This window comes from Anas acuta, chromosome 3, assembly GCF_963932015.1.
Source record: "Anas acuta chromosome 3, bAnaAcu1.1, whole genome shotgun sequence".
NCBI classification, from domain to species: Eukaryota; Metazoa; Chordata; class Aves; order Anseriformes; family Anatidae; genus Anas; species Anas acuta.
In genome coordinates this window covers 16,972,866-16,992,438 of record NC_088981.1, presented here as the reverse complement: position 1 = coordinate 16,992,438, position 19,573 = coordinate 16,972,866, and the positions used below count along the sequence as shown (strand labels likewise).

General features: G+C 37.9%; 1 protein-coding gene across 4 annotated transcripts in view; it reads left to right on the top strand.

Moving 5' to 3' along the window:
- ALK (ALK receptor tyrosine kinase) overlaps positions 1 to 19,573 on the top strand; it is a 284,889-nt gene that overhangs the window by 72,840 nt on the left and 192,476 nt on the right. For all 4 annotated transcript variants that reach the window (XM_068675868.1, XM_068675869.1, XM_068675867.1 and 1 more), the window contains exons 2-3: positions 5,102 to 5,221; positions 16,466 to 16,630. In XM_068675868.1, the coding sequence (XP_068531969.1) occupies positions 5,102 to 5,221; positions 16,466 to 16,630 (285 nt within the window). The remainder of the gene's footprint in view (positions 1 to 5,101; positions 5,222 to 16,465; positions 16,631 to 19,573) is intronic.

The window sequence follows — 19,573 nt, the reverse complement described above, 5'->3', positions numbered from 1 at the left end:
ATCTCCCTGCAACTCTATATACAAAGGTAGATATGCATCCCCCAAGCACAAAGATATTGGGTTGCCTGCATTGATTCTCAATGTGTTTTTAGTATTTTTCTTGGAAAAAGCTTTCTTTCCTATTTTGCTGCTAGGATGCATCTTTGGTGAGGTCTAGCTCTGAGAAACTGGGAATAATACAGCTCAGCACAGTGAGGAAGCTTATCTACAGGGTAATGAAGCAATATCAAAAGGGAGTAATATCCTGAAGTTGTTGTTCTTAGTTAAAAATAGCATGGATGTTTCAATAAAAATTCTGTTACGTTTCTACACTACACAGAACTTAGAAAACTCCATATGTTAATGGCTGGGGATACTCATTCCTTCTCCCAGAAAAGGAGAAAAAGGGAAAAATCCAGTTTGTTTTAAAATGACCAGGGTAGAAAGCTTTTCTTGTTTTTCCATTTTTATTTGAACATGCAGGCTTATTCTATTAAAGAGGTATTTTTCATTAAAATAATACATAAATATTTCATTTAATGAATTTGTGGCCTTGAGGATTGACTTCCCTACATATGAAACATTTATTTATTTTTTTTAAACCAAAATGGTGAGCTGAATGAATTTCACATCCCCTAAGGAAATTCCTTTGCACGAGTTTAAAAACAGAAATGTCAAATGTTCTCTTCAGGTGCATGTTTCTAGCTGTGATTGAGTACCTTGGGTCAGGTTTTGGCCCTGGATATTCCTTTAGGGCAGGAATATCAAAAAAACTTCTGTTATACCTCACCAAATGGCTGGCTACTAAAAACGAAGCTGTCAGTTTCTAGTTGGTAATCCATTAATTTTTTTTAAAGGTTAGGGTTACTGTTGACAAGTGATAGAGCACCATGGTGCAGACAACCATAATGGGAGGTTAGTAGGTTTAGAAAGAAAGGGAAAAAAATTTTAGTGCTTATTGGTTTCAATATTAATTGTTTCAGAGAGGGGAAAAAAAATTATCTTGTGAAATGGCTCCAGTGTACTCTGTGTTTACATTACCATTGCTGCACAAGAAGCATTTGTTTAGCTGATATGCAGGTCTCCTGTAATTACCCTTCTGGTCATAAAATACCCTGGAGGTGGAAGAGGAAAGGTCTCTCCTATTCCTAACCTACAGCTCACTCTGAAATCTAATCACTCCTCGCTGTGAAGAGTAGCCTCTTGGCTACAAAAAACCTTTTACCCAGCATCTTTCTCTGAAGATAACTTAATTGGGAAAGATTCATAACTTCTGATACAATCTTCTTGTCTTCAAGTTCAGACCAATAGCCCAAGCAAATCATTTGAGATGAAGTTACAAAATTAATCCTAAGGAATATGAGAAAAAAATGAGTTATTAGGTTAAAATGAATTGCAGTAACTCTATTCTGAGAGAGGGAGGGGGAGAGTTAGAGAGAGAGAGAGAGTTCCAATTTTTGATGTTATCTCTTCTGCAGCTCTTACTGCTGATAGAGGGGAGATTCAGGTGCCTGGACTGCCTTGTATTCTCTGCTCAGATGTTCAACTTTATTTTTTATCTCAGTTTACTCTATGTAGTGGTGACAGAGGGAACACATCCACTTAAATGAGGCTGAAGGCTGGCATGATTTCTGAGGAATGAGACATGTATTGCATTAGAGTTGTCAGAGGCATATTTCTGAAAGTGAGGAGTGCCAGGGAATCTACAGTATTGCAGCTGATCATTGAGTTCCTGATTCCTAAGTAAGGGTGGTCAGGATGCGAGCAGTGATTTAATTTTGAGTTCCATGGCTGCAGCGTTAAAGAGAAGAATGCATCTGTGTAACTTTCTCTCAGCTTATTTTCCCATGGGGAACAGGTAGGGTTTCAGGTTTGTGTCTTTACAGGATTCAGATCCCAGGACTTGGCTCCCTACCAATGCTAAATGCATGATATCTACATTCATTTGGGTCTTGTAGGGGTAAGCAGGCCCCAAAGTTGTTTGTGCAAGACGTGTGACCTGTGTTAAGGTTGTAAATCTTTCCTTGTTTTGGAGTGTTACTGGATGGAGATGTTATATTACAGTGATGTTGTTACTCATTAGACATCTCACATCAAGACGAACACACTTATTGTGTCCACTGATATTAAAACTAGTTTATTACAGGAGCTCAATTTTTATTATTATTATTTTTTAAATATTATTTTATACTAGCATCAAAGCGAAACACATTTGTAGGAAGAAATCTATTTTAGCAGCATCTATATCTATTGTAATGGATCCTGACATTTTTTGCCACATCAGGGTATATCATGAGCTACTGAAAGATGTGTCAACTATGTCTTCATGTTAAGAAGGAAAATCCAATGTAAAGGTTATACCATAGTTGCCTATTACTTTGTTACTCACAGTTGAAGGCAGTACACTAGGTTTCTTATCTACCCTCAAATGACTGGCCTCATCTTTTTTTTCTGCTAAATTCCAGACGATGATGGGATATTTCGGGGCCCTGCAATTCCATTCTGGATCCAAATCTGTCTTTTTATTGCTTACACCCTCAGTTTTTAGGCCCAGGCTGTCATTTTTGGGGCACAGTGCTTTATTTTTAGGTCCCGCAGTTTCATTTTAAGGTGCAAAGTTGCCTTTTTCAGGTACAATTTTCTATTTCCCAAATCCTCATTCTAGGAGATGAGGCCAGAATTTTAGGGCCCAAAGCCACCTTTTATGATCCAAGAACCCACTTTGAGGGATCAAAGCATCATTTTAGGATCCAACCCCCAATCACTTTTTGCAGACCCAAAGCCTTTGTTTTAATAACCAGAGCCTTCTTTTTGGGACCCAAAGGCTCAGTTTTGGGTACAAAGAATCATTTTTAGGGTCCACAGACACATGTTAGTGTCCAGAGACCCCTTTTCTGGATTCTGAAACATTCTTTTTTGTGGCCAATGTCTTAATTTCAGGTTCCTAACCTTTTTTTTTCCTAGGGCCCAGAACCTTGGTTTGGGGTTCAAAGAATCGTTCCCAGGGTCCAAAGCCTCATTCTAGGGTTCAGAGCCTCATTTTAAGGTTCAAACCATCATTTTTTAGGGCACAAACAGTCTCTTACGGCTCTACACCCTCTCTATCTTTTGTGGCTAGAAAATGTATTAATAGGGACTAAAGGCTGATTTTGTAAATGGAAACCTTGTAATTAGACTCCAAGCCATAATTTTCATGATCCTGAGCCTACGTTTGGGATCCAAAACCACCTTTTTAGCACCCACACCTTAAGTATTCAGATTCAGGTCACATTTTTAGGGCCCACAGTTTCATTTTAGGGAACAAATCCTCATTTTGGGGTTCTAAAGCCTGAATTGAGAGGACAAATGCTCTTTTTTGGTGCCTTAAGCCCCATTCTAGGGGCTATGACCTCAATTTTAGGGCCAAAACCCTCTTTTTAGGGTTCAAACACCCATTCTGAGGGATCAGAAAGTTGTTTTAGGATCCAGCCCCCAAAGCTGAAAATGCCAAAGCCCTAATTTTTAGGTCCAAACCCTAATTTTGAGGTCCATACCCTAATTTGGGGGGCACAAACATTCCCTTACAAGTCTAAACTCTTTTTCTGTGGTTAAAAAGCATACTAGTAGGGACAAAAGGCTCATTTTGCTAGGTTAATGGTTGGACTTGATGATCTTAGTGGTCTTTCCAACCTAAATGATTCTATAATTCTATGATTATACTGTAACGTAGCATAGAGACCAAATTTAATCGAGCCATTAGGGTTATTAATTTTTGGGAATGGCTTACAAAACAGCACAAAGTTCATTCTTATCGTGAAGATTATTGCTTTAAGCAATGAGCAAGTTGCAGTTCTTAAGTAAAAATAGTTATTTTTCTTTTGTTTTTGCTACCATTACTCAGTTACAGGACTGCTAAGAATAAGAATACACTGAGAATGAGGTAGGGCTCAACCAACACTTGGTACTTAAGCTTCTGACAAGTCCCTCTGAAATTTTCAAGTTTTTCTTATGTGAAAGAGGGAAGTGGCAGAGCTTTAGCAGAATCAAAGCAATGTTTTTGCCAAGGCTTTAGCCATTTACCTTGCTTACTATTATCCCCTTAAACGTTTCTGTTACTATCCATTATTATTTACCCATTCAGGAGGATGATTATTTGACACAATTAATTATCACTCTAAGTTAATTCCTTTTGTTACAGAAAATTTTACCAAACTTTTATTGGGAGGTATTACTATATTGTTTTTCTTCTATTATAGCAAAGCTTAGCATTGTATCTAAACTAAAGTACTTCAAGCCAGCATCTGCATTGTTCTTACTTGACAAAAATTTTAACAGATCAATTTAATAGTTCTTTTTATTTTTTCTTTCTGAACAACAATTTGTTTATGGCTTCACCGAGAAATCAGAACATATCAGCAAGCCGCAGGTTTATTTTGTTGCATCAAGTTTCTCAAAGACAAGTTTTGCCTGTCTGTATTTCTACAAAGTTAAATCCTTCCTTTCCCCTGAAGAGTTCAAAAAATGAAAGGAGCATACTCAAGATCCTGTTATCCTCAGGAAAGAAAGAAAGAAAGAAAAAAAAAAAAAAAAACACACCGTAAACATTCACAGGGCAAATCTGTGCTTTCAAACCTATATTATTTCATGTTGACTTGGCGTGTTACTTCAGATTCTCTTTGCACCTCTAAGATCACTGTGGTCTTGCACAGTTAGTGCAGTTTTGTACAGATACTTTCATGTTCTGGGTCAGTGCAGTATTCTGATCCCCAAACGCATCTCCTAGATGCATAGGGTTGTTGAACAGGAGCTGTGTATGTTTGCTTCTTCCATGTACAGGATGTCTGAATGCTAACAAGACTTTACGAATAAATAAATTTAAGGAAAGGTCATTGAGAACTTAGAATCTGTGTGGAACTAAAGTTGACAGTTTTTCTAAGTGATGGTAACTCTGTTAAGAAAAGCAATTTATCTCCAGTTTCCCTGAACACAGACTTATTTGCTAGTAAAAAAATGACCAAGAAATAGTTTAATATCAGTACTCAGTGTATACAATATATAAGCTGATATTTGCACTTAATGTGTAGCATACAAGCAACTATGTCATATGTAATGCTTATATTTTTATTTTTTTTTTTAATGTAAGGTCTGAGCAGTTCGGATCTCCCAACAAACAGCCCTCATCTTCCCCCCGGTCTCTCTGCTTGGAACTTGACCTGGGTCATGAGAGATACATCTCCTTTCTTCTCCCATAGAGGACGACACAGTAAGTAGCATTTATATGTTTTCCTCAAGAGGCTGTAACTAATTGCTTAAGGATATTCATATAATTGTGGGGCAAAACAATCAAACAATCCATGATACAGTATCCCTCCTGTCATCCCCTGGGGGCACTAATAAGCCTTACTGTCCCTTATCAGCTTCCCCTGGGGCCTTCCCTAATCCTGTTTATGGGCCAAAGAACACCATTTCTGAAGAGCTGGACTTGGCCCATTGCCATCCTCAGAGAGGTTTCTGATGACCTGGGTTGCCCCAGCCTACCCTGCTCCTTCAAAAAAAAAAAAAAAAAAAAGTTCCAAACTGATACTTCAAATATTTGGGTGGTATCTTTGAATCCAGTGATATAAATAGAGGATCTGTGTAGCAAAATCAGTTGTCCTTGGCATCTCCTTCCACAACTTCTAACTTTTCCAAAATCAGGGAATCTGTTTTTATCTTTTTTTTGGTATGACCTATTTCCTGGCAAACCACAGGCACATTCAGCACTGAAGTAGTACGTGTCTACTATATGCCTATTACCAGTCTCTATGAGAAGAGTTAAGGTACTGAGAAGCTAATAAGATTTACTCACCCCAAGCCTGTAATTATCTGCTTGAGGGAAAAGTTTGACCTACCTATATGAAGGAGGTCCATATTTCTTCAAATTTATGTTGCAGCCTTTTATGTGTGCAATATATATTCTTTCCACTGGCATACAATATCTGCTCCTAGCTGTTGTATCTGCTTGAACGATGAGGACACATGAATTTCATTTTGGAAGGGACAGTAGTCCAATCTTTTTCTCCCGCTTGGCTTTCTTAGAAGTTGCAAGGATGATTTTTAATTTATCCTTTATTACTTCTTCCTAAACTCTTTTAGATTCTCAGTAATACCATTCTAAGGGAAGACTTTGTTCTTAAATCTAAAAGCATCAATTCCATCTGATAGCGCCACATGGAGATAAATGTACTGCATCTAAGCAAAAATGATTTATTATGATTTCAGCTGGCTGCATGGGACCAAATTCTACCACATTCCAATCATCTATTTTGGAAGCAAAGGCAGGAATTTGATGATGTGTTACACAAAATACGATCTTTAATCAGTGCTTCAAAATTGGATGAACATACTCCTCTGCTTTGTGTTCTATTTTTAAAAGGTCCCCAAAACATTAACTAGTATACTTACTATAGAAAATACCAGTTTCCAATTATAAGCTGTTTTCTCCTTCAGAAGGTATAATTCAGGATGTGCACCTTGAAACTAGGGGGGAATCTGGAAGAGGGGCAGGAGTCATGTTTTTTGCTAGCTTTGCACCTTAAGTTGGCAGAGCCTCCTGTAAATTAAAGGGGTAGCAGTAGCTGTCAATGTTTTCAGACCAGAACACCACATGGCATTGCTATACTTTCCTGCCACTTCAGACACACAGTATGTGGAGGACTGCTGTGTGTATGTTGACTAGAGCAGGTAAGCATAGTTCGAGCCTGAAAGAGCAATTCTTAAAACTTCTCCCTACTCCTCTGCACAATGAAAGCTTTTAGGCACCTGAATGTTTCTTAGAAATTTTCCAAGGATCTAAATTTCTTTTCAGAAATGTGATAACCATGAGAGGGATGTAAACTGTGCCTTTCAGCAGCTGATTATTAGCTCTGGATCCAAGAAGCTCACTGAAGGTCACACAGGGATTCAGCAGAGCAATGCAGAAGACAAAGTTAGATTATCCAACTTCTATGCTAGTAACCTTGTCTCAGGACCACCCCTGCCTGCTGATTAAGCAGTTAATCCAAAATGACACAATAAATCAATAGCAGAAATAAAACCCAACAGTATTTTACTAGTAGAGTGTTTTTCCAGTTCTGCCATGACTGAGATTATAGAGTGCTCAGTAAAACATCTATTAAAATACCCTCATCATCTGATGGGACCTATCTAATTAACTGACTGACATTGCTGGAGTGGGAAAATATAAGTTGTCCAATTACCTTTTTCTTGTATTCCACTATTGGATACATTTTTTTGATTGAAAGGCTGCGTAAATTGAAATGCAGGGTCCCTCTTCCTCTGTCAAACTAAGTTCTCTCTTCCTTCACTCAGAATGGACATTCTGATGGACAGCCACACCAGTTCTGACAGGAACAATGCTTGATGTTGTCTTTGAAACTATATGCAGCAATCCCAAAAGATAATCACTGGCACAACAGGATGCTTTGAGAGTGAAGCATTTACAATGCTTCTTTCCATCTTTTCTTGAGTGTCTATATTTGTCTCTATCCAAGCACTGATTAATCATCTAACATCTCAGAGGTGCTTCATCCTCCTGCCTTGCAGAAAACAGATTTAAAGAAACACACAAAGTCAAAATTACCTGGGAAATTAACCTGCAGGGCAGGAGACGTCTTTAAATCACTATTTTATTTTATTTTATTTTATTTTATTTTATTTTATTTTATTTTATTTTATTTTATTTTATTTTATTTTATTTTATTTTATTTTATTTTATTTTATTTTATTTTATTTTATTTTATTTTATTTTATTTTATTTTATTTTTGTTCTTTTTGAGATACACTGTTTAGCTAGTACAAATTTTAAATGCATTCTGCCTGTGTGGACTTATTGCAGCATATTAGCCCTCCATTTGCAGCACTGATGGAACCCTGTCCTAAGGCTTACATGATTAACTGCATCCAGCCACGTATTTTATTTCTTGTCCTGGTTGGCTGAATATTAATTTTCTCTTCTGTACAGGTATTGTATAAAAAATTGTCCTCTGCATAGAAACGATTAAACTTCTATAACAGGGGTTCCAGACAACAGGCACCCCTTAAGGCTTGGAAGCATTCATGTCATTAGTAAATCTTTCTCTTCCCCATCCTCTATGTGCCCCCAGGCAGTCAACAACACCAAACCTTGAGCATGATTCTGGCAGAGTATGGTGGCAAATGCAGAAAGTGCTACCAACTGGAAAAAAATCAAATGCAGTTAATCCCATCCAAATTCTGTTTTGAAAGAAGAACACGTTTTCTGAGAATAACAGGCATAAACATAGCCATTTCCTGCTTGGAAAGCTGCAGACAGCTTTTACTTTTCAGCTCTTCTTACCCAGTTGTGCTGTCTGAGTGTGTCTTTACCAGGTCCCCCAGTAGCAGCTGAACTTCTCATCCATTCTGTACCAGCTTTGCACAAAAGACAGGAATACCTCTCTTGGGCCGTGTCACACTTGCAATCTCGTTTACAGATATTTTTCCCCTGAAATTTAGGAACTAAAGGTAATAGTGATGTTTTGGACTCCTAAGGCAACTGGGAATAAAACTCAGGGGAAAAGTGCAGATTCAGCTATCAAATGACTAGCGTGCTTGAAAAGGTGAGTTCAGCAGAGGAGGAGCACATACCTTCAAGAGTGCATAATTATTCACAGCTTTGATTTAATAGGTACTAAAAGCATAATCCAAAGGATGGCTCAATTAATAACTTATTAATAATTTCACTCAGCTCTGTGACTTCAGCAAACTGATTTGACTTTTTTTTTTTTTTTTACACTTTCTTTTCTTTTTCTTTTTACACTTGTCTGTGAAGAGATCATGATTTCCTAAATTGGGTTTGCTAAAAAAGAAAATGTATCAGACTAATTTTACTGTGGTGTGATTTGGGGTCATTCTCATTGCGTATATGATGCTCAGTGACATGGCTGTTGCTCAATGAGGTATCAGATGATGAATTTTTTTCTCTGGTAGGCTGAATGCCCTTGCTGAACAAGTATTCATAAGCATGCATTCAAAACACTGTTTCATTCACGTGAGTTGAATGCCAGTTAAACACTGCTGACAGGAAACGCAATGAGTCTGATTGTCAAACAAAAGAGGGCAGCAGCTAGATGAGTTTGTGCTACAGTTATGTTCCCATGACTACTTGTTTTATGCATCTACAATAAATCAGACTAATATGGACATTTTCAGAATGATAAATTTATCATGATACTTGGCTTTGCATGGTGCAGTGAGAAGCATAGATATGAATTAATAGTTACAACAAATTCCAGCTTGGAAGGTGAGATAAAGTCAGGAGAGGAATGAGCAGAGTAATACTTTGTCTCAAAGGAAAAATGAATCAATGCTTTTTTTATTAAAGGTAGTGTAAAAGTGAAGTACCACCTTAATTCAAACATACCCTAACTTTCAAAGAAAGCGTTTTGCAATCTTAAAAGTATTCTAACACTGTTTTGGGAATAGGGTTATAAATGTAACAGAGCAAGACTTCGATCAACAATGGTTACACTAAATTAATGGAATTGCTGCATATAAAATAGCAGATGCTGTGACCCCATATACATGCACACAAATTCTTGTTCAACAATTAGGTGGTGTTTTTACCATGTGTAATGGCACTGAAGTCCACGGGGAGGAAAATCACAGGAAAGCAGTTTGTCCCTAACTAAGCTGAAGGCTATGTTGAGCAAGAAAGGAAAATAAAATTTACTAGGGAGAAAATCTTACTTTCTTTCAAGTTATTCTTTTTCTTATATCCTCTTTTCATTCACAGATAATATGCAATGACAGCTCAATATTTTTTAAGTAATAGAGTAATCCACAGCAAGACAACAAATGTCTTTTCTTCCTGTGTCTCAAGTATTCATTTTCTCTAGAGATCTTTCAAACTTCATGCAAGAGGTCCCTTGTATGAATTGTCAAAATATGACACTCCATCCAACTGCTGTTTTGTGCCAACTGAAGCATGTTTTCTAACTATCAGTGTTAGACAGTACTTCAATCTTTTGGTCAGAACAGGCATTAGAAATGCATTTAAATCTATTGTTTTTGCTGCATGCTTGGGAGATGTGCTGGACAAGTATTTCTTGCGTGGAAGATGAGCTCTGTCACTTTTCACAGTGGGAGGAATGAAAATCAGAACTGTTGCTGGTTGTGCTACCCACACCCGCTCCTCGCTCTTATTTCTGTAGCTGTCTCGAAAGACTGTGCTTATAATTGATTGATAAAGGAGTCTTGGCTCTTTTATGTAGCTCGATTTCCACCAAACAAAGCAGCTGTCAAAGATTTTGGTGATTCAGTCCCTGGTGTACACTAAAGGACCAGGTGGATATAAAACGTATGTTGTCATTTTAAAGATTGACTTAACTAATAAACAAATCTTTGCATTATTGTAATTTTCTCTAAGATGTGGCTCATCCAGCTGTTGCTTCGCTTCCCTCGGGGGATTAATTTAAAAGCTTCTGGCACTAGGAGAGCACTGAGCTCCCTAGGGAGGAAGGCAGCACGCTCCACACTTGGCTCGGAAGCTGGAGCGTCGGGATCTTGAGCTCTCTTCCCGGCAGTCGATGCCGTGTCTCTGCAGAGCAAGTGACATTGTATGTCCTGCTGGGCAACGCTCCAAAATTTTTTATTTTATTTTTTCAGAATACAATCTTAATTTCAATTGCACCTCCCGAGGGAAACCTCGGCGTTTTGCTTTCAATGTGGATAAGCTGTGCTGTTGAAGCCTGCCAGGACTCACTCCTGTGATGCTGTGTGCTGGAACCAAGCCTGCTGTGCTGCGTGCGGACCCGTCAGGCTGGAGCCTTCCTTGCATGCAGCGCTCGTGGACAGGCACCTGTAGGCACCCACTGGTGGTCACCAGCCTGGCCTCCTGCCGGGGCCGCGAGGCTGTGCAATGGCTGTTGGGTGGCCTCCTAAGCCTCTGCCCTGTTGTTGAAGGGATTTCCTGCAGCAGTGAGCAGGAGGCAGAGGGGCAGGGAAGCCTCTGAGGTGGGAGGAGGTGGGGAAGGGGCCTGTGCAGAGAGACAGGATTGATGTACCGCCCGGAAAGGGGTGGGGGCTCAGGCAAATGGGGGGAGATGCTGGGGACTGCTTTCACTTAGCCCTACTGGGATACCTCTGGTCAGTTAGCCTACAGGACACATCCCAGCTGTATAATCAAAGAATATCCCGAGTCAGAAGGCACCCACAGAGACCAGTGAGTCCACCTTCAGACTCCAAAATCAGACCATATGTCTGAGAGCATTGTTCAAACACTTCTTGAACTTTTTGAAGCAGGCTTAGTGCCATGACCACTGCCCTGGGGAACCTGTTCCAGTGCCCGACCACCCTCTCAGTGAAGAACCTTTTCCTAACATCTAGCTTCCCCTCTGCTTCCCCTCATGAAGAGGCTGTAGACCATGATGTGGTCTCCCCTCAGTCCCCTCTTCTCTAGGCTGAACAAACCAAGTGACCTCAGCCACTCCTCATATGCCTTGCTGTCTAGACCCTTCACCATCTTTGTTACCCTACTTTAGACCCTGCAGTAGTTTTATATCTTTCTTTTAGCTACCCCTGGGTGTGGGCCCAGCTGTATGCTGCCTGCCTCCAAAGAGCCAAGCCGTTGCACCACTCTGGGGCTCAGCAGAGGCCGTGCAACCACCTGAGGCCAGGGGTTCACAAAATGGCGGCGGGTGCCAGTGGGCAGCGCTCACTTCCAAGGGCCCTGTCTGTATTTGTTGTGCCTTCTTCCACAAGTTCCTCCTAACTTTTCAGCAGATTGCTGAACTGACAGCCTGAGAGCTCCAAATCTCCTGTTCAAGCTCTATTTTCTGAGAGAAACACCACTGCAGGCATCCTTGCCTCGCCCCACACATGTAACTCTGTGTCAGTGGATAGAAATGTCTTGAGGAAATTGAGACCCTTCGATGGAATGCCTTTTGCTCTTTTCTACTCAGAAGGAATGGGGAAAGGCTGTAGGAACTGGCTTTGTCCCTGGGATTAATAACTGGAAAATCAATTTGTCATTTCCCTGTCATAAATTAAAAGCTTATAGGCCTCATAGCATGAGTATAACAGAGGTTAGCACGTACTGAGGGAGGGCTCAAAGCTCACTCAGCAGAGCACATCTCTACTATACAATTTAAATTTTGTCTCATCCACAAAGACTATCTGACAGTATTTATATAAAAAGGGACATCCTGTGCAAAAATATTTTACCTGTTTCCTCACTGCTTCTGTGATTGTTGCTACTGAAGAAGGTGTACACTTGAGGAAGGTTCTGGTCCTATTTTGATCAGTGTAAGTGACCTCTCTACATTGTGCACTTGTATCTGTAGGGGTAGTACAAATTAGTCATATTTAAGCTGATTATTGTCACTTGGGATTCGCATCTCTGAGCTGGTTCTTTGGGGAATAGAGAACCTCTACTCTCTCCCTTGTCTATTTTAGTGAAGTAAGAAAGCAACCAAGCCTTTTCAAAAGGGTGTTCAGCTGAGAGTAACAAAGAGGAGTGATTTGTGAAAACCAAAAGACCAGGGGTGAAAAGGACCCTTTTAATACAGACAAATGTAGAACAACAAAAGTGCATTCTCAGAGGAAAGTACCTGCTGGTAAGTTTTCTTTGTAGTTGAACGGAGGCTTGGTTTAAAATAAATAAGCCTAATTTGTTATTGGTCAGGTGAAGAAAGAACATTTTCTTAAAAAGAACAGGCAGTTTATATCTCTGTAAAATTATTATAATTCTAAATAAAACATTATTCTGTGAGGCATGCTTACAGAAAGTATCTAAAATGATCCTAAGAGTGAATGATCCATAATCTGACCTGAAGCAATATAAAGGATATTTTTGGCAGATTACTGTGTTTTGGGGTATTGCTTAAACTACTGTTAACTCACTATTTTATTGGAAAATTCTAATCAGTTTAATTAAAACAGATGTGGTTGCCAGATATTTTAGTTGCTTGTGCATAAATTATTGCTGATGACTACTTTGATTAAAGTAAATAAATTGAAGCATTTACAAGACACTTCACATCATCAGACATACACAGATGCCACTGGCTTTTCGGTCAGATAGTAGCTTAATTTTCTTTTCAGTCTATGGTTGGAATCCTACACACTTTTAAATAACAGAAAATTAAATTATTTATGTCTACAGCCTTTCTTAAACAGGTGTTTACCTTAATTTCATTAGAAACATCATGTTTTGTTTCCTCTTTAAAAGAGTAATTAAGATAAAATAGACTTCAATAAATTAAACTATCCTGTTTCTTTAGTGTCCTTTGGATGAAAATGCGAAAGATTCTTGGACAAGGGTTTGCTGTTTAACAGTATATTAAAAAAGAATCTTTGCAATTTGCTTAAATTTAAGTTCCTGTAGAGCTTCTAGGGTCTATAATGTCAGTATAGCTGTGCATACACAGGATATAAGTCTTTGTGATATCTCTTTAATAGAAATAAACAAAAAACACTTGACTATCTAGCTACACTGTTCAAGTCTTAAAGCTCTGTATCTAGTCAATTTGTATTGGTAGTAGGTTTAAAAAATAATCAGAGGAGGTTGTGTTTAACATATTTAATTATCTTTCCCGCAGAGTTTGCTGTTTTTCAAAAATGGGCAGAGTGGCTTTTATTCGTCTTCCAAAAGCAAATGACTACTTTGTATGCTTAGCTGGGCAAGAAAAAAAATACACTGGGTTTTGCATTTAAACATGTTATGACAAAAGTCAAAAAGGAATCTGAAAGACCTTTCTTAAGCAGAGGCAAAAAAAAAAAAAAAAAAAAAAAGAAATGTGATTTGTGGAATTAATTCAAATATTATGATGGTTCTTTACTTGCAGATGCAGTTTATATGGTCTTGCAGCACCTACCACACCAACAACAGTTTGTCAGTAGAAAAAAAAAAGTATATAAATTATATACATTTGTATTACGTATAATGCTTTTTTGTATAAAGTATATAACAATGTGAAAGATGTAGTAAAAGATGGAAAGCATGGGGATGGGAAGAAGTTAACTCACGTTAGGCTTGGAAAACCGGATTATGTTTGTATTGCCTTCTGCTGTGTTGCATCAGATAGCATTTCTTTGTCATCATTTCTTTGTGCTGAATAAGATAGTAGCAGTGAAATTTTGTTCTGATGTGAGATTAATTTAAATAAGAGCTTATGAAGAATGCAGATATTCTGGTGGTGTAGGGAGAGGAGTGGGAGGACTGTTGAGTTCTGTTAAAGATGCAGGTATGTTTTCATTAAATCACAGGTGCTCTTAAGATGTACAATGTGAATAGCTTCTTCTTCTTCTTTCAAGGAGTAATCTGTTGTAAAGGCCTTCCAGCTTGACCACAACCAGCATGTGAGATGTCCACTTCTCTGTAGGCTGTTCATTGCAAGGGAAGGAAATAGTATTGCTACTTGTCTTCTTTTCTTTATTTTAACCACTTCACATGGAAGCTTTAGTTGTTTTCAGGGGTCATAACACTAAATGTGATAACTTATTTAATGACATATCCCAATTAAAGTGTCCCAGTCGTAAGTCAGAAGCCTGGTGTTTTACATGCTTCTCAAACAATATACAGTTCTCTTTTGAGGAGGTTCTTGAAAATGAGAGAGCCTTGTGGATGTCCACAAAAACCTTCTCTGCATGGGGACAGGAGGGTAAGAGAAAGCACAAAGGCTTCTGTTCCCAGCAGCTTGATGGTAGAGAAATGGAAGCAAACAGTGACCACAAGAAAGCTTATAAAAATACGTAAGACTGTTGAGGGAGAGAAGCCCACAAAGAATGAAGTGTCTGATTTGAAATGTTTGTTCTTGCTGTGTGTTTTCCTTGGTCCAGGCTTCCGCTTCCATCGTTCTGTGGGTTCTGTCAAAGATACCCTTGCATGAGCTGTGTATTTTTTTCTTTTCTGTCCTCCCCCTCCTTTTATTTATTTGACAGTGCCTTAATGAACATACTAATCAAGGTGTTCCTGTAACTGAACTAGTCAGTAATAATGATATATTTTCTATAAAACGTAGTTCAGTGTTTGGTTGCTCTTTTGTGCATTTGGGCTTTGGTGCAAAGTTTAATAGACTCAACACTTTATAGATTTTTTTTTTATTATTATTATTTTTATTTTTTTTAAGAAATAAGGGACTAGATATAAAAGCTGTTTTCAGATTGGGTACAATATTGTAGTAGTAAACTGTGTAGCGTGAATATATCCACCATTCACTGCTGCCTAAATTGAAGTGTGCTTCATGCATTTATTTGTAAAATGTACATTGATAGCATGGAAGCCTGAAGAGGATAGCAGCTTGTGCATTCAAATTTAAAGAAATATGTAAAATCCTTGCTATCACTACTTCTGGTGTGTATGGATTCCCTACGTTATGTGGTTTCCGTGGTGGTATGAAGCACTTAAAATGCTGAGTGAATGACAAAACACCTGAGTAGCGAAGAGAACTGTCAGGAGCCGGCAATAGTATTAACCTTCAGAATAGAAGATGTTGTATCACCAGGAGAATAGGTTGAACTACATAAATGTGGGCTCACTAAGAAGAAATTAGATGTTTAATAGAGAATGTAATTAAATTTTAAAATGTATTAGTTAATTTGACTAATGTGGATTCAGATTGTTTGTTTCAATTTCACAATAGACATTGTAGAAGACTACAATGAGGAGCTAGAATTTGTTCAGAAATAGTTTCGGGTACTGAGTATTGTGTTGAGTGCAGACTAGTGAGAAAAAATAAAGCCACATATACTGGGCATTCAAAAAAAAAAAAAGAGCAGTCTTGACAACTGAAAGTGAAATCTGTGCATTATCAATACATGCTGTGTTAAGAAACTTGAATTATGGTTTGATAGTAAATTGGACATGCGAAAGCGAATCATAGTTATACCAACAAGGTAATTGGTTTCTAAAAGAAACATCTCAGTAAGAAATGTCTGTTGGAGACAGATGCTCTACAGCCTTGGAGACTAAAGTTTTGCAACAGCAGGTCAAGCTTATCAAACGCAGGGAGTCAGAAGGTTGCTTTGCAGGGTATAGTCCCTATGGCTACTAGCATGTCCCATATGCCCAGGATATACGACTTGCTTTGCAGAGTCCTGTGCTCATTGAGATGGAACATGACTATATAAACTCTGTTAGTAGCCTTTGCACTATAATGGACCAAGATGAATTTGAACAGGCATCCCAGATGACATTTGCTTTCTTTCTCATTTTTATCAATCGACTAAGCTACTAGTCTAGATGATTCCCTTCCCTGATTCAGCCTGTTCTGTCCTTTTATCTGTTCACAAGAGAAGTTACTGGCTTTTGGGTCTTCCTCTTGATCTGCTGCTACTACCATAATGTATCTCAGAGTGGTCCATTTCGTACAATTTTATGCCTGTCTCTGAATGGACTTCCCTTATTGCTACTCATTAAAAAAGTACATGTGTGTAAACATACTTTCTAGCACAGAGGAAGCTGAACTTAATCAACCTGGTATGTTCTGTGTCTGTTTTCTTTTTCCAGTATTTGATTGCAATTTTGAATCTCCTTGTGAGCTGGAATATTCATTTTCATCAAAAGATCAGGAAGCCCCCAACAAAGCCTGGCTGAGAGTGAGTGCAGAGGATATCTCACAGCTAAACATCCCAGATGTGCCAGAGAGAGATCACTCCGAGAATACGCCAAAAGGTAAGATGAATACAACTATGTCATGCCTTCATTATAGTGGTTGGTTTTAAACAACCAACCAAACAAAAATAAACAACCAACCAACCATGTCCTTTTAAATACTTCAGGCAGTTATAATCCTTTCGCTGCAGGAGGCAATGAATTCAAACAGTATGATAAATGAAAGCAGTCACTTTGAATATGAAGTATCTGCTTTTATCTACATTATATATATGAGAAGCAGAATATAAAGCATAATATTGTGTAAATTCTGTATAAGGCTGATCTCTCTGTGGACAATATCTGGATGAGAATAGTCCTGTGGTGCCCATGTTTAAGGTTATTCCGTGGTTGAACAAAATATTTAAAATCACTCAGTCTGGTTTTACCACTGCTCTAGGTGCTGTTTATCCTTGTGTTCAGGGCTTAGGTTTTCTATTTGGTGTGAAAACAAAAGATAGGTTTTGCCCTTAATGTAAGAAATATTATTGCCTGTAGAGACAACTAGGAAACATGAAGAGAAATGAGTGTAACACTTTTCTTCTTTCTTGGATGAAAATGTGGTTTGCAGGAATTACTTTTCCTGCTTATAATCATAACTGTGAACAGCAGTATATTTCTTAAAGATTTTAAGTGATAAAAAAAATTGGTAGGTATATTTTTACCCTCCTAAACATGAGAAAGCTAAAAATTCTTAACACCTTTCCTGCTGTTTAGTAAGATCTGCTTGAAACCTTGGCCTATAAGGGTGGGGTGGTGGTTGAGAATGGAGATACAAAGTGGAAAAGTGGAGTTAGGGCTACAAGCTTAACCAGGAATATGAAACGAAGAGGTATAGGGAAGGATAGCAAACATTATTGGAATTATGGAACAGTTTTTATATTACGAAAAAAAATAAAAATTAAATGCTTTATTCTGTCTGCAATGTGAGGACTGTGAGATCTATAAAAGTGTGCATTGAAGAGCACTGGGAAGCAGCCGTGAAGTTAAAAATACCGTGTATAGAACATACAAGAGGAAATATTTTTCTTGTAGTATCTGAGTAAATCGTGGTAATAAGATGCATGAATTAATGTTATGGTGGCCAGAAGTATGCATAAGAAGGGGTGGATAAATTCTTGCAGAACACATTAATCCCTGGTTATTTAATTCAAGTCTGCTTACAGTCCCTGACTCAAAAAGCTTCTATTACAGAAAGCTGCAAGTGAAAAAATCCTTTCCTCACTAGCCAGCATCAGAGATGTCATTTGACTTTGCAGACCTGCAATAGGACAGTACTGCTTGTGACAGTTCTTATGTTCAAGTAAAGACTAAGGAAAAGTTTCAGTGCAGCTTTTGTTCATGTTCTTGAATTCTGTTTTCTCATCCTTAGCAAGAGTATAGAACTTTTCCCCAAAAAGCCATTATAAATTAACTTTCAAGGCCGATTGCTTGAACACTGGTTCATCAGCAAACCAAGTCATTTTAGTGCGTTCTGTATTGTGTTTAAAACAGATGGACCACATTTGTGATGCATGCAAATATCTTCTAATTTTCACATCAAAGAACATACATATGCATAATAAATTTCTTGCTACAAAGATAGTTAAGTGAAAGTTTGAGGTAAATCAGAATGTCTGCTGCTGAGAAAGTATTTTTCCTTTTCTTAAACCCTCAAGCAAGCTGACTGCTAATGAAATTTTTGAATTTAAACATGCTTGTTTTGAATTAAAAATAATAGTTGTTGCTTTCCTGGAGTGGGAAAAATGGAGAAAACAGAGAACAATAAAGGTATTCCAGGTGAAGGGCCTGACCAGGGCACTGCAGTAGTGCTTTTCTTTGGTGGAGTTACACCTTTGTCTGTATTTAGTCTTTTTTATTTATTTTTTTATGTTTTAATTTAAATGCTATTTTTTTAAAACATGTTGGGCAATTTTCTCCTAAGCCCCTCAATAGAACCGTTGGTCTGAAACTCATAGGTGACTAACTTTTTGTGTATAAAAACTCATTTGAAAAATCAACACTTGGAGCTGGCATCTCTACTTTAAATCACTTTAATTACAGCTGCTTGGCACAAATAGTTATGCGGTCTGTTTCATTCTGAAATAATTAAGCACAAGTAATTCCAATCCCCAGTGGTTCCTGCAAATTGTACTTCCAATTATCTCAATCTCATTTCATCTCCTTTGCAGACAGTAATGCACGGAGAGAAACAGATAATGTAACCAGCTTTTGAGATGGTTTAGGTCATCCTTATAACTTGACTATCAAGTCATGTTAAGACACTGATAGAGATAAATGCCATAGGTATGATTCATTGTGCTTCATAAACATTTATGTAAAAGGTTTGTCAGGAAATCATTGGTAGATATCCCGAAGAAACACACTGGAAGTATTTTTACTTATTTATTTATTTATTCATTCCCTGCAGCATGATACAGCTCAGTGTCTAGGAATCAGATCAAATCATCATGGAACTGAGTACCTAGAGGAGGAACAAGTTTTAGATGTCTCAGTGTTTGTTTATGGTCACATCTAAGTGCTACGTTCACTTGACACATTCATTGTGTAGTGTCACGCAAATCATAGGTCTGAGTAAGGATAAATGTTGAGGTGACAAAGTCTGATATTAAATTATTCAGTGTTGGAAATTGAAGGTCTGGTTTGCAAAGAATTGAAAAAGGATGCTTAACCAGACAATGGTGGAGGGTGAAACTTAGTGTAGATTATGTGAATGGAAGTGGTGGGAGAAACAGTCTGAGTTGGCATATATAAGAATAGATTCTGATCTGGTTGCAATTATTCAAGCTGATTTTTGAGTAAGAATAGAACTGTGAAAATATCAACTCATTAGCAGTCGTAAAATAAATGTCATGTTGGAATTAATTGGGAAAAGAGGAGAAAATAGAAAATAATACACTTCTATAAATATGTGGGTCACCTATATCTAGAATACATCATTCTTTTCTGGTTCCCATACATCAA